The sequence below is a fragment of the Miniopterus schreibersii genome, assembly GCF_964146895.1.
Source record: "Miniopterus schreibersii genome assembly, chromosome: 12".
In the NCBI taxonomy this organism is placed as follows: domain Eukaryota; kingdom Metazoa; phylum Chordata; class Mammalia; order Chiroptera; family Miniopteridae; genus Miniopterus; species Miniopterus schreibersii.
Window position 1 is genome coordinate 55,976,593 of NC_138112.1, and position 15,015 is coordinate 55,991,607.

Below are 15,015 nucleotides of genomic sequence, written 5' to 3' on the forward strand. Positions count from 1 at the left end.
TAAAATTGGTATTTTTATAAAGTTGAACTACTATCTTTACCTCTCCACTACTTAAAAATGTCTAATGGTTTCCATATATAAGCACTTTGAACATAACACGATAACTCCATTGTAGGGACCATTAATTTAGGGATGTGGAGATCTAGACATTTAGGAAAAATTATTTCGGGTGGGGGTCATAAAATTATAGTGTGCTAACCAAAAAATGCTTACTATTGCTTTGATGTCTTAAAAAATACTGCAGATATAAGATACACTTTTACTTGTTTTAAAATTCAACTTTATATGATTTCCTGGTAGAAATAGTATTGGAAATAAGCAGATTAAGTGCAACTCATAGAATCTTTTCTTTTGGAAATAATTTTTAAATTAATGTACATTAATTTAAACCTATTCTAACATTTAAAATAATATTACAGTTCCCTCTCCCACCACTTTTGTTTTTGTTTTGCAGTGTAAAGTCCTGTTTTCATATTATGGATATTTGTAAGTCCCACCCAAATTCTTGTGACACAAATAATCACAATAAAACTTCACTTTTAAGACCAGTTTCTTCAAACAGTACAGCTAACCTGACAGCAAATTTTACTAAAATTGGCACATTAAGAAGTCAGGTAAGAATTTAATAATTTATACTTTTTTAAAAAATAATTGCTTGTTTTCCTTTTGAATTATACAGGAGTCTAATGTCAGCAGTTAGAAGTTACAGTGCTGGTGAAGTCTTCTATGGCTATTCTATTACATCTCTAATATTTCAGTGTAATGATTGGAACAGATCTACCCAAATTTATGTTTCCTCTCACCTTTCATTTCAGTATCCTCTCCTGTACTTCTGTACCACAACTCTATGAAAAGTAGAGTTCAGTAAAGTCAGTTTCTGGACCCATTTTTTTTTTTTGAAAAATATATCTTTATTGATTTCAGAGAGAGGAAAGGAGAGGGAGAGGGAGAGAGAGAGACAGAAACATCAACGATGAGAGAGTCATTGATCGGCTGCAGCCCACAACCCGGGCATGTGCCCTGACCAGGAATCGAACCCCGATCGCCCGGATCCTAGGTCGGCGCTCAACCGCTGAGCCACGCCCGGCTGGGCTGGACCCATTTTTATCGTGGAGTTATGTTTTTCAGAAATGTGTTTTAATTTTTTTTATAAAGTATGTGTGAAGCAATTGGAAGACGGCTCTGTATGATGCCATGTACATTGATCATTTCAGGCATTAACTACATCTGCGCACTCGGTTGTGCACCATGGAATTCCTCTGCAGGCTGGAACTGCGCATTTTGGTTGTGGTGATGCTTTTCAGCAGACATTGATTATCTGTCCTCCAGCTATTCAAGGTATTCTTTCATTTAAATTATACTTTGAATTTAAGCATGCATTATTTTTAAACAGCTTTAGGTATCAGTTTATTAAATATATTTTATAGTTTTGGCTTCATTCCTTTAGACTAGTTATACTCATTTCTTGACCGGAGTTCCATGTAATCATCAACAAAATGGGTCACATGACAGTTGTGTTTCCTGTAGAGTCTAGGACTATAAAATACCTTAGTAGAAATTAATGCGCTTGAAAACTGTGGGTTGTCCTGTACTGAGTATCACTGTTCCAGATGTTAAGGTAAGTAGATATTATCTATCATCACTAAACATTAAAGTGACCAAGAGTTCACTTGTTTAAATTTTGATCAAAGTTCTTCTGTCCCAAATATTACAGTTTTGTTCTTTACCTATACCTTAGTTTTTTCTTGTTTGTTTTTAAAGGATTGATTTTAACTAAATTAGGTTATGTCCCTTACCTAGATAAAAATAGCAGATTAAATCCTCAAGTGCAAAGGGTGGTAGAATTCCTTTGAAGAGGCCATAAATTCTTAAACTGGAACTTCTTCGAGGTTCTTAGAGGGCGATGGCAGCATATTTTGTGACTGGAATAACCAGAATAAAACCCTACTTCCTAGGTCCTTTATCATAGTGTTTTGTTCTTGCTGAGATTATCATCTAGTTATATCTTAAGGCTAGAGGTTAATTACAAATGGGGCCCTACCTGACTCTTTAAAAGCATGGTGGTAATGCTGTATGTATGGTGTAAGTAAAAGAAGTTGATGCCAAGTCAAGACACCTGGGATACAGTTCTCCTATTGGCTGTATTATCCTAGACACATCTGTTAACCTGTTTGAGCCTTAGCTGAAGGAAACAAACTGAGTAGATACTGTCTTAGTCTTTTCTAGCTCTTAATATTTCTGGATTCTGAAGGTTATTTGAATTTTTTACTTAAGGGTTTAAGCAATTAAAAAAAAATAAATAAATAAAATCTACCTCAATGTCTAACGAAGCACCAGTAATATGTTTGTTGCCTTTATTGGCTGACAACAAGAGATGTGGAAATGTGTCAACCCATTAGCCACTTTTGTTTTACCAGTGTAGCTTTACTTTCATCTTTTTTATATATTGGATTTTCACATAAGGTTTCATTGAGAAAAAGGTTTGTATCATTAAAAATATAAAAAAAACGACAACTTAGATGATTGATTCTCAAGATGAAATTGTGGTCCAAATGGTGGTCTATAAGTGTCTGTGACAGTGACCCATGGCTGGTCCCTAATAAAAACATCCACATTATTATATTGTCAGTAGTCTTAAAGATACTATTGTGTTTATTGTTTTTTTCTCAACTGTTTGTTGTAAAAATTTTAAACATATTAAAAAGTTAAAAAAATAATGCGTTCTACCCTAGATTCAACAAATGTTAATACTTTGTCATATTTGCTCTGTCTGTCTGTCAATCTATCTAGACATACATATAACATTTGATAACAAGTGGTGGACATTTTAGTTCTAAATACTTGATCATGAAAGACCGAAGCTTTTTTTTTTTTTTTAAAATTAGTTTTTTAAGTAGTATCTTGACAAACACATTTTCATTTAGATGATATTTTAATCTGTACTAACAAATAGATTTGTAGGTTCTAATAATCTCTTCCATGTGCTAAAGTCAGTTTGAGAGTCACCCACCTGCAGTGTGGTGTATTACATCAAGCTCTGGAATAGCAGTTTTTTTCAGAGCCTACCTTCTTTTTGTAGCAAAAATTGAGAGGTTTTTGAGACAAATTTCCAAACAGGTTAACTTAAGCATCATTCTTAAAACACACAAAGAAGTTAGATCTTTTATCTTTATATGGCTTATAATTGATAAAAGATTAGTAACATTTCTGTAGATATGTTAGCAACTATGTGAGTGGTTCATAATAAGGATAACAGGAAAAAAGATACTGTTGTTTAGGTTCATCATGCATTTCATGTATTTTAAATATAGATTTAATATGTAGGTATAAATAGGTAGATACTGTTTCCATATATTGTGCCTTTTTCAAGTATAGAAGACTTAGCCAAGCATTTATTTAACAAATATGAGTGTAGGTGGTATCTATTAAATGAGCATTTAACATTACTTGGCAAATTGAAAAGTTAGTTATTCAGTCCCCTCTGGGTAAAAATCACTATTTTAGAATCAAATGCATTCCAGGAAAATTTTTCTTTGTTGCACTAGAACAATCCTCAAGCTTTGTGTACCCTGCTCTCCAAGTATTAAAGCAAATATAATCAAACAAAAAGTTTTAGCTAACATAACTATAATAGAAGATTGGGATCTTAAGCATCCATACTTTTGAATTTGTTAAATAATTAGACCTCTTGAGGAGAGAAGATAATAGGAGAATTCTTCTCATCTTAAGATACTAATTATGAGGAAAATTTAAGAGCAATGTGAGTTTTGTTGGGATTTGAGAATTTGCTCTGTCCTTTAATCCCTGTCAAAGCGAATTCTGCTTTTTTCTCTTATGAGATTGTCTGTTGCTGCAGTAGATCTACACTGCCTGGGTGTGCTTATATTCCTTTTCTTGGAGAATTGCTGATCAGGAGGTGCTTTTTGGAAGGGGTAAGAAAGTCAGTTTTAAAAAATAATCTGTAGATCTTTGTTAAACTTAATTCATATCTAGTTCTTTAGGCGGAGATCAGAGGGCAGAACACCCAGGCAATAGGATAGACTCCTCTGTGAAGAAAATAAACACAACAAAATAAACTTTCCCCATAAGAGTTTTAAAAATTACATTTTTCAATTCCAGTTGACATTCAGTATTATTTTGTATTCGTTTCAGATGTATGACATAGTGGTTAGACAGTCATATACTTGACAAAGTGATCCTCTTGATATTTTCAATACCCACCTGGCACCATACATAGTTATTACAATATTATTGACTATATTTTCTATGCTGCACTTCACATCCCTGTGACTTTTATAAGTACCAATTTTTACTTCTCAGTCTCTTCATCTTTTTTACCCAGCCCCCAATACCCTTCCCCTTTGACAGCCATCAGTCTGTTCTCTGTATCTGTGAGCCTGTTTCAATTTGTTTGTTCATTTATTTTGTTCTTTAGATTCCACATATAGGTGAAATCATCTGGTATTTGTCTTTCTCTCTCTGACTTATTTCACTTAGCATAGTATCCTCCTCTTTAGGATTAACACTTAAAATATATTCATGCAATAAAAATTGTAAACTTACTTTTCAGTAGGAAAAGGAAACAATTGTATTTTTCTCTTATGGCCAATCTGAGATACCTAAGGTCACTTTTATCTAAAATTGATTATGTTAAATAATCTGCTAACCTATATTGAAAGCATCTGATGCAACAGACTGGAATTACGAAGTAGTGAATTTATTTTAGCAACTGAACTTTCTGGTCTGTGGGATGTCCCTAAAATCTTGTCAGTCAAAGCTCTAAGGTGGAGTGATACTACTTTACCGTCTCAAAGCTTAATAGCATAAGACTTTATATTTCCAAGGTCCCTTTGCAATGCATGGCATAGAAATATTAACATTAACAGGATTGACGTGGCTGATAACCCTGTTTTCTAATTTTCCTACCTGATAAGCAAAATGAAACATGTTTGACCTGGAGTTCTAGCAGCTCTGTACTAGAAATACTAGTAGATTAAACCTCATAGACCAAAGCTTAGTTGTATCATCGTATGAGGCAGAAAAGGTTATTTTTTGCTTTTCCTTTGGAAGTTGAAATGAGTGTGCCATCCCGAATTTTCGTGCATCATGTAAACCATCATGGCCATTGAAGTGTGAAGTTGTGATAGTCTCCCTTTGGTGCCAAGAGTGTAAGATCCTATTACAGTTTTGAAGAAGAGAATACTAAGGATAGCTAACAGTTTGTTTGAAAAGATAAACCTTCTAGAGGATCAGGATGTTGAGTCAAATTCACCTTTCCAGGTCCTTTATCATACTGGCAGAAGGATTTGAAAAGAAAAATAAAGCTACCACAGTACACTTTGAAAGAAATTGGAAGTTTCAGGAAAGATAAATGATTCAACTTTGTAGTATTCATTTTAAAACAGTAGAAAGAGTAGCTTTGTGGCGATTTATGGAATAACGTGCCACAAGGTAGATAAAATACACCTCGCTTTCCTAATAGGTTGCTTCGTTAGTGTCGTGAAATTTTATGTAAGGGGTGGTTTTATAATCCTAATCAGAATTTTAGCAGTTGTTTAAATTTAAAAGAGTCTTTTTAAAAGAAAAAAATTCTTTCTCTGTGTTAACATATGTTTGAGAACTATTCTTTTCTATTTCACAGGTATTCCTGCAACACATGGTAAACCCACTAGTTATTCAATAAGGGTAGATAATACAGTTCCACTTGTAACCCAGGCTGCAGCTGTACAGCCACTCCAGATCCGACCAGGAGTTCTCTCTCAGGTAGGTAATGATTCATCATTTTTGTATATGTACTGCCCTCTTTAACTCAGGTAGGGGTACTGATCCATTTGTAAAATACCAGCCTGTAATGTTGGGAAACAATGAAAATGACCTGGGTGGGAAGCCTTTGTAGATTATTGACTTTAACTTTTAAATTATTAGATGGTTAATGTATTTTTCTATTTTAAGATCTGGTAATGATGAATCACTTATAACTTACTAGGTTTTCTTTTTTTGTTGTTTGTTTTTGGTGCACTAGACATGGTCTGGTAGAACACAGCAGATGCTGGTACCTGCCTGGCAACAGGTAACACCCTTGGCTCCTGCGACCACTACATTAACTTCTGAGGGTGTGGCTGGTTCACAAAGGCTTGGAGATTGGGGGTAAGTTAAAAACAAAAGTGCTTTGTGAGTAGTTTGCAAAATAGATTTCGGTAAAGAAGGGATTCAATTTTTCTAAACTTTCTCCCTAGGAAAATGATTTCACACAGCAATCATTATAGCTCAGTGATGCCTCAACCTCTTCTAACCAATCAGATAACTTTATCGGCTCCTCAGCCAATTAGTGTGGGCATTGCACATGTTGTCTGGCCTCAGCCTGCCACTACCAAGAAGAATAAACTGTGCCAGAACAGGTTGGTGTTGATATTTTAACTTTGATCTGCATTTTGAGAATTAATCTTTAAGATAAAGTTTGCATGTACACTAAAGGGTCACTCTGTTGTATTCAAAATGACCTCTTTGGTAGCTTTGTAACAAACACTAAGCCAGCTCCCTTCTCAATTTCTCAGAGGTATTTTGGTAAAACTAATGGAATGGGAGCCAGGAAGAGAGGAAATAAATGCTTTCAGTTGGTAAGACTGTCTTTATTGCCCTTTTGATTTATTGTCTACTTATAATTTTAGACACAGATATCACATTTACAAAAAAAGTCCATTTGAATGTAATAAATGCAATCTACGTTGATATTTCTATAGATAATGTTTTATATTTCACAAAACTTATGATCTGTAGTTAGTGCATTATATACATGATCTTGAACCAAGTGAAAGTTCACATTGTTCATTTTAACAAGACTTCTTAGAAAAATGTCATGTTCATATTTTGATTATAGAAATGACACATTATTTCTTTGATTGCAGGAGTAATGCATTACAGAATACCAATATCCCACATTCGGCATTTATTTCTCCAAAGATAGTAAATGGGAAAGATGTCGAGGAAGTAAGTTGTATAGACACACGGGACAATCATAACTCAGGAGAGGCAAGAAATTGTTGTGAAACATCTGTCAGGCAGGACTCTGATTCATCAGTTTCAGACAAACAGCGGCAAACGATCATCATCGCAGACTCCCCAAGTCCTGCAGTGAGTGTGATCACTATCAGCAGTGACACTGATGAGGAAGAGACGACACAGAGACATTCGCTCAGAGAGTAAGTGCCAAAAGCAGTTTCCTGTGTTTATGCTGCATTCTTAAATGATAATGATGGCGCCCCCTGGTGTGGTGAAAAATAACTTTCTGTAACTTAGTGTCCTTTGGGGTAAATTTCCTAAATGGTATTTAACGTGGTTATTGCATTTTCCCTGTATTTATAAGCTTTTGTCTGTGTAAGTTGCTCTTAACTGATTCATATTTTTAATTAAATACATTAATTTTTGGCTACTTGGGGAGTATCTTCTCATTTTTTTGTTTTTTCCTCTCCCTCTCTCACTAGATGTAAAGGTAGTCTAGATTGTGAAGCTTGCCAGAGCACTTTGAATATCGATCGGATGTGTTCATTAAGTAGTCCTGATAGTACTCTGAGCACCAGCTCCTCAGGGCAGTCCAGCCCATCCCCTTGCAAGAGACCTAACAGGTAAAGGAATTTTAATAGTGGTATATAATAAATATTAAGTCAACTAAAAAGCCTATGATTTCTTTTGTAGTTTAAATTAATAAGTACCTTCCACTTTACCACAGTGGCTTCTCTTGAACATAATTTTGAACTAGATCACTTTTTATATATTCAGGTTTTAAGTAGTGATTTTATTTATTGTTCTAGAACAGATCTAAATGAAAAATTGAGGTTCAATGATTTTTAAAGAATCACATGTTTTTGAAAGGGTAAAAAAGCTACATGTTCAACTTCAGCTTCACAGACTACTATTATAACTTAAATTTTGAATAAGAACATACACTTCAGCAAAATAAAAAAAGAATGTTTTGTATAATAAAGTGATGACCCCAGTGTCAGTAGAATATCTGCTGTGACTCTTTTCACTCAAAGGTGACTGATTCGTTTCATCCCTATTTCCTTGCCTACCCTTCCTGTAGCGCAGGAACATAGATTGCCACTAAAGTAGTCAGCTCCTCCTAACCAGCATGATGCACTAACACATTAAGTGATCGGCCACAAAAATTTCAGTGAAATACATTTGATTTTAGCTTTCAGAATTTTTTTTTTTAGTGGAAACAAAATTTGAATAAGTTTTAGATCTTAATATTATACATTTGTCTCCTCTTTTTCCTTAGTCAGGAAATATGGTGTTGAATACCCATAACCAAAGCTCTGTAAAGATATAAAGAAATTTTAACACAACTCCTTATAAATTGCTTATAATGTGATTTGGAAGTTGATACTATACACATATACATAAATATTCACATGCATATAAAAACATGTATATAAATGTATAAGATACATAAATAAAAATGTTGCTAAAATATACATATAGAAAGAGACTCTTCAAAATGTTAAGTATGAAATGAATAATTAAGACAAACAATAAATACTATGGAAATCCCAAGGAGAGAGATTGTCAGGGCCCGAGATGGTCAGGAAGAGAAGAGAAATAATGGGACTCTAGCTAGGCCTTCAGAGGAGTGGGGAAGACCTTTCAGATAACTGGTTAATTAAAAGGACCCAAATTACCACTAAAGAGAAATATCTTAACATTGGAATTTAATCTGAGGTATCTGTAATGTTTGTACATGTCAATTAAATTATCCAGAGAGTTCTTCTTTTGTAGTATCTTGATGAAGTGTTGTGGGATTTATAAAGTGGGATCTGTGAACTGCTACGAAGGATCAAATGGGAAAGGAAAGGAGAGAAAATTCAGTGCTAAAAGGATGTTCCTAAACAGGACAGAATTAGGGTTAGAAGAGAGAATTAACTTGAAAGTCTAGAAAATTTATGAAAGAATTGTTATTGTACAATGAAGAAGTAGTAATTACATATGAAATAATTGAATAAATTTGTTACCAATTTGCTGGAGTCTGGATGTTATTTAACTTTAGATTTAATGTGAAAAACATTATTCATAAAAGTACTTTCTTGCTGTAGTATGTCAGATGAAGAGCAGGAAAGTGGTTGTGATACTGTGGATGGCTCTCCAACAACATCGGACTCTTCGGGACATGATAGTCCATTTGCAGAGAGCAGTTTTGTAGAGGACACTCATCAGAACACAGAACTGGTTCCCTCTGCCAACACAGAAACCAAACCAGCTGTCTGTGCTGTTGTGGTGCCACCAGTGGGACTAGAGAATGGATTAAATGCCGATGAGCATATGGCAAACACAGGTAAGCTGAGTTCTCCTTATTTCCTTGGTAGTCCCTTGAAAGGTTTTTTAAAATTTTTATTGTTGACACTATTACAGGTGTCCCCATTTTCCCCCACTTTGCTTGCCTCCACCCAGCCCCTGTGCCCCCTTCCCTCTGGCAGTCACACTGTTGTCTGTATCTATGGGTTATGCATATACGTCCTTTGGCTAATTTCTTCACCTTCTTCCACCCCTCTCCTTCCTCCTTCCCCTCTGACAGCTGTCAGTCTGACCCATGCCTCTGTTTCTATTTTGTTTGTCAGTTTATTTTGTTTATTAGATTCCACATATATGTGAGATCATACGGTATTTGTCTTTCTCTGACTGTCTTATTTCACTTAGCATAGTAATCTTCAGGCCCATCCATACAGTTGCAAAAGGTAAGATTTCTTTTTTACAGCTGCCTAGTATTCCATTGTGTAAATGTACCACAGGTTTTTTGTCCACTCATCTACTGATGGACATTAGGGCTGTTTCCAGATCTTGGCTATTGTAAATAATGCTGCTATGAATATAGGGGTGCATGTATTCTTTCCTATTGGTGTTCTGGGATTCTTAGGATATATTCTCAGAAATGGGATCACTGGGTCAAAAGGCAGTTCCATTTTTAATTTTTATCAAGGAAAGTCCACATTGTTTTCCGTAGTGGCTGCACCAGTCTGCATTCCTACCAACTGCATTGGGCTTCATTTTCTCCACATCCTTGCCTGCACTTGTTGTTTGTTGATATATTGATGGAGCCATCTGACAGGTGTGAGGTGATAACCTCATTGTGGTTTTAACTTAGGAACACAGAACAGCATTGACAAAAGTCATTTCTGAATTTCCAATTTGATCTTGCCAAATCTATTGCGCAAAAGAAATCTCTTCTTATATCATCCAGTGCTTGGAAATCATGAGATCTCTTTTTCTTTTTCTTTTCTTTAATTTTAAATATATCTTTATTGATTTCAGAGAGAGGACAGGAGAGGGAGAGAGAGAGATAGAAACATCAATAATGAGTCATTGATCCCTGCCTCCTGCACTCCCCCCACTGAGGATCAAGCCCGAAATCCAGGCATGTGCCCTCACCCGGAATCGAATGTTGCTCTCCTGGATCGTAGGTCAATGCTCGGCCGCTCTTTTTTTTAAATTTTAAGCCTCTCAAATCATTATTGTGTAAAATATCTAAAGACCTTTCTAATTTTTATATGAGAAGGAAAAAGCATTAACTCTTTAATATTTTGTTCATTACCAGATTCTATATGCCAGCCATTAATAAAAGGACGATCTGCTCCTGGGAGATTGAACCAGCCTTCCACAGTGGGTAGCCGTCAGCAAAAATTGACATCAGCATTCCAGCAGCAGCATTTGAATTTCAGTCAGGTACATTTGTGGATCTGTCAGAGTCTTTGGAATTCAGGTTAGGCAGTATCTCACTTGGGGAAATGAAGGCTCTGAAACTGGGTGCGGTCTTACTAAATTTTACCCTTTTCATCACCCCAGGTGACTAAAGAGCGATAAGCCTGGTAATGGGGTAATTAGCAGATTATCCCTAGAACCTGAATGCTTCAGAAAAGTAAAGCTCTTAGATTCTCTGAAATATGTTTTTAGTGTTTTTGTTTTCTTAGTCCCTTTAAATAAAAATGCACATTAATGGATTGATGGCTACACTTCTTATGTGTTAGTCGTGGTGATAGAGATGCCTTATTGAGTACTTTCCATCTATGCAGCCGGATGCTTAGCAGTTGAGTTTCCACTTGGGGAAAGGAAAGATCATTTATTGGAGTAGGACCTCTGTCCAAATCCTGGTTTTGCCAAATACTATATATGTTACCTTGGCCAGGTCTCTTCAGCAAATCTGGACCACAGTTAATGGGAATAATAGTTGTATCAAGGGGTTGCTTTGGAGTTAATGTCTTGTATGTAAAAAGTTAGCCCTACATTTGATAAGTGCTGCACAAACGGTAGCTATTAGTAGTGGTGGGAGCACAGTGATACTACTAGCAGTGGCAGTGGCAATGTTAGTATTATACATAGTAATCAATATTGTTGACACTAATATATGAAATCACTATTTTCCTCTTTATACTTAGTACAATCTAAGATCTGAGAGATTCTCTATGAGTTATCAGTGACAGAGTTTATTGCAATTTCCCTTTTTCTCTTCTTTTTAAGTTATAAATATGTATTTAGTGTTTTTTTGTTTGTTTTGGATAGGTTCAGCACTTCGGATCTGGGCATCAAGAGTGGAATGGAAACTTCGGACATCGAAGACAGCAAGCTTATATCCCTACTAGTGTTACGAGTAATCCGTTCACTCTTTCTCATGGAAGCCCCAGTCACACAGCTGTGCATGCCCACCTGGCTGGAAGTGCGCACCTCGGAGGACAGCCTGCTCTCCTTCCGTACCCATCGTCAGCTACTCTCAGTAGTGCTGCCCCAGTGGCCCACCTCTTAGCCTCTCCATGTACCTCAAGACCTGTGTTACAGCATCCAACTTACAATATATCCCATCCTAGTGGCATAGTTCACCAGGTCCCAGTGGGCATAAATCCCCGCCTGTTACCATCCCCGACCATTCATCAGACTCAGTACAAACCAATCTTCCCACCACATTCTTATATTGCAGCATCACCTGCGTATACTGGATTTCCACTGAGTCCAACAAAACTCAGCCAGTATCCATATATGTGAAAACTCAAAAGGAGCATATTGAGGAAGCTCAATGATAGAAACATTTGATTAAAAATAAAAACATGGTATTTAATAAATATTAGCCATGGCACAAGAAAATTATTTTTGAATCATGTAGACTTGGGTGCAATTTAAACAACTTTGAGCTTTAAAAAAAACTCACTTTTAATGTGTTTTGCACATTTGGTATAACTTGTCTTTGGTCATGTTATCTTCTTATGTAGTAACTCTAGACAGGTGACTTATGGGAGCAGAAGTCCAGTTTTGCTCCTGCTATTTTTTATAAAATTGCCTTCTAACTAGTGCAAGACACGTCCACATTTGGGAAGCCATTCTGTGTACAGACTTAGAGCAACAGATGCACATATGTCAAAATTACAGCATACAAGTGAATTGTATAATCTGTGTCTTAGTGTATAAATGTTGGGTCACTTACCTAAGAAACTGAGCTATTGTTCTTTACATTTGCATGTGTCTTTGCATGGGCAAAATATTGCCTAGACTTTGCTCTTAAATGTTGTTCTAATAATCTCAGCTGCATTGTAAACCGTTCCCACACATAGTGCCTTAAATATTTGAGGTTGTTAATGTTATTACCTATAATATAAATGTTGAGGACTGCAGCACTTAAAAATCAGACCTACTCTTTAGTTTTCTTTTGATAGAGTAATGTTCATTTTTGGTTTTGTGTGGTATGATTTCAGGTTGTAGCTGTTTTTTCCTAAGAGGGCAGCATGTTTGCTATAGCTGAATTCTGCTGTCTAATTTTTCAGAATGATCTAGCTTCAAGAAAAGCAAGCAGTTAGTAGTGCTTAAGAAAAATTGATTCAGTATCTAATGGGTAGTTAATATCTGTCACAACACAGCATTTTATATACTGTTTAGTAAAACTGCAATACAATCTAAGTTTATTTTGGGAGTGTTTGCTGTATAATTGGATTTAATAAAATATTTAGAGGTGCAGTAGGCATGACTTTGAGTAGATAATGAAAGAAAATGCAAATTGCTTATTGATTCATGATGTGGTTTCATCTTAGCTTGGGCAAACCATGCAGTATTTAATACGTAGTAGCAGAATATTTACTATTGAAGCTTGAAAAGATGTGAGTTCTTTGTGTGCAATTTTTCATTTATGCATGTGAGAGGGTTGTGTTTTTTTAAAGTATTTTTACATTGTAGTACTTGTTTTGCTTGTTGGTGGTATTTGCTTATTTAATACATTCCGTCAGGGACAGAAATTACATGCTTTTCTTCCTAGGAAGTGTGTCTTGGGTTTTCCTTTCTTATTCTCTCTTTCGTTTTTTTGGTGATGGTGATGTTTAAATGAAGTTGCTTTTACAGCACCAAAGACTTAATCATCCATTTCCTATATAAAAGGTAGCTACTTTTTTGCATAGACCTCAAGTATATTGTAGTATAGAGGTGGAATGTAAGGAAAGGTATTAAACAGGCTGTGTTTTAGCTTATGGGCAAGTAATAAATTGTATCATTTATCTTGAATGTATCATAGATAAGCTGCTATGTAACGACTGCCACTTCAGATAGCTGTGAAATTAGGTGATTAACTAGTTGTTCCTTAGCCTTCTAATTTCTGTATAAGTCTAATTACATGAAATAGAAGTTGGGGTTTTGATTTTTTACTCTGCTTTTCTGTTTGGAGTGTCATTGTAACTACTGTATTGTAAATGATGGAAAATAATTGCATATGTTATTTTGGGTGTGTTAATTGCATCAGTATTTTATCTCTATTAATGTTTGTGCTCATCACTGCATATAAAAAACTTGGATGTATCAATGTAACTTAATTTTTTATTTTCATACTGGCATTGTAGACACTTGAGAAAGCTGTATCTTGCAGGCTTGACTTAACTTTTTTTCCTTAAAAATCTGGAATATAATCTTACAGCATTTACTGGAATAAACAGTACAAAGCATTTGAGTGTAAAACTCTCCAAATGTTTTGGATTTATAGCATTTCTTTGATAAATGAATTGCATACCACTAGTACAGCTCTAGTACAGCGTTGACAATAAGCTAATGATGGACAAACTTTTCTTTACTCCATTAACACAAGCAGTGTTTTATTTAATAATCATCAATGAAATAAATGTGCCTAAGATTGATTTTAAAATTTACAGTATTAGATCATAAAATAAAAACCAGCAGTACATTTTTAGTCACACTGAAAATGAAGGACTTAATTTTCCCCACAAGTTTCAGTGTTTTTAGTAATCAATTCTATGCATTTTATATAAATAGAAATATATATATATATATTACACATAAAGGAGTAGCCTAAGATTAATTTAAAAGATTATTTACAGATGGCGAATTTATGGAGTCACTATTTAAGTAACGGTCGTTGCCCTCCACAGCCTTCTAATTTTATTTATGTGGTCCAGCAGATGACTGGTATCTGCTCACTTCTTGGAAAAGAATCAGTGCTGGCAGCGGATGTTTCAGAAACAAGTGCAAAGGACCGATTGATGTTTGTGCCACAACAGGTACAAAACTGGCGCAGTTTCCTTTTTGTTCAGGGCCATTTTCACTACCGTGAAATGTCTTATTTTCTATATTTCAGTTCCAAGACTGAGATGGTCTTGTTAAGTGGGCAGTAAATGGTAAACTTAAATGTTTTCATAATAAAATAGTACTGTTAGATAGACGCATACCCCAGTTAAGTACATCACTCTGAACTGATTCTAATCATGGGCTTTTTATGTGTTTAAAAATAAAAAAATGTTAAAGTCCTGTTGAATCCTAAAGCATATTGACAAAAATAATCTGGATTTATTTACCTTCTTTAAAGCCATTTTTACCAGTTTTCTTTGGTTTTAATGCTTTCTTAAATAAAACACTGCATGAATTTCAAGTTGCATATTTGCATACTATTTTAATTTACAAATTATTTTTTATCAAATATCCTGATACTTAGTTTACTTTTTCTTCAGGGTGTTTAAATAAGTATGTTACTGTAGTAGCAAAGCCTTT

At 35.1% G+C, this 15,015-nt stretch overlaps 1 protein-coding gene across 4 annotated transcripts in view; it reads left to right on the forward strand.

Moving 5' to 3' along the window:
* The window catches only part of HIPK3 (homeodomain interacting protein kinase 3), a 69,017-nt gene extending 55,040 nt beyond the window's left edge, over nucleotides 1-13,977 (forward strand). For 2 of the 4 annotated variants that reach the window (XM_081152842.1, XM_081152843.1), the window contains exons 7-17: nucleotides 455-614; nucleotides 1,215-1,338; nucleotides 5,642-5,763; nucleotides 6,023-6,147; nucleotides 6,237-6,398; nucleotides 6,555-6,617; nucleotides 6,906-7,199; nucleotides 7,482-7,622; nucleotides 9,090-9,328; nucleotides 10,586-10,713; nucleotides 11,548-13,971. In XM_081152842.1, the coding sequence (XP_081008968.1) occupies nucleotides 455-614; nucleotides 1,215-1,338; nucleotides 5,642-5,763; nucleotides 6,023-6,147; nucleotides 6,237-6,398; nucleotides 6,555-6,617; nucleotides 6,906-7,199; nucleotides 7,482-7,622; nucleotides 9,090-9,328; nucleotides 10,586-10,713; nucleotides 11,548-12,024 (2,035 nt within the window). In that variant the 3' untranslated portion in view covers nucleotides 12,025-13,971. Of the gene's footprint in view, nucleotides 1-454; nucleotides 615-1,214; nucleotides 1,339-5,641; nucleotides 5,764-6,022; nucleotides 6,148-6,236; nucleotides 6,399-6,554; nucleotides 6,618-6,905; nucleotides 7,200-7,481; nucleotides 7,623-9,089; nucleotides 9,329-10,585; nucleotides 10,714-11,547 lie in introns of all 4 variants that reach the window. The other 2 variants (XM_081152844.1, XM_081152845.1) reach the window with 1 other exon arrangement.
* The last annotated feature ends 1,038 nt before the right edge of the window (nucleotides 13,978-15,015 follow it).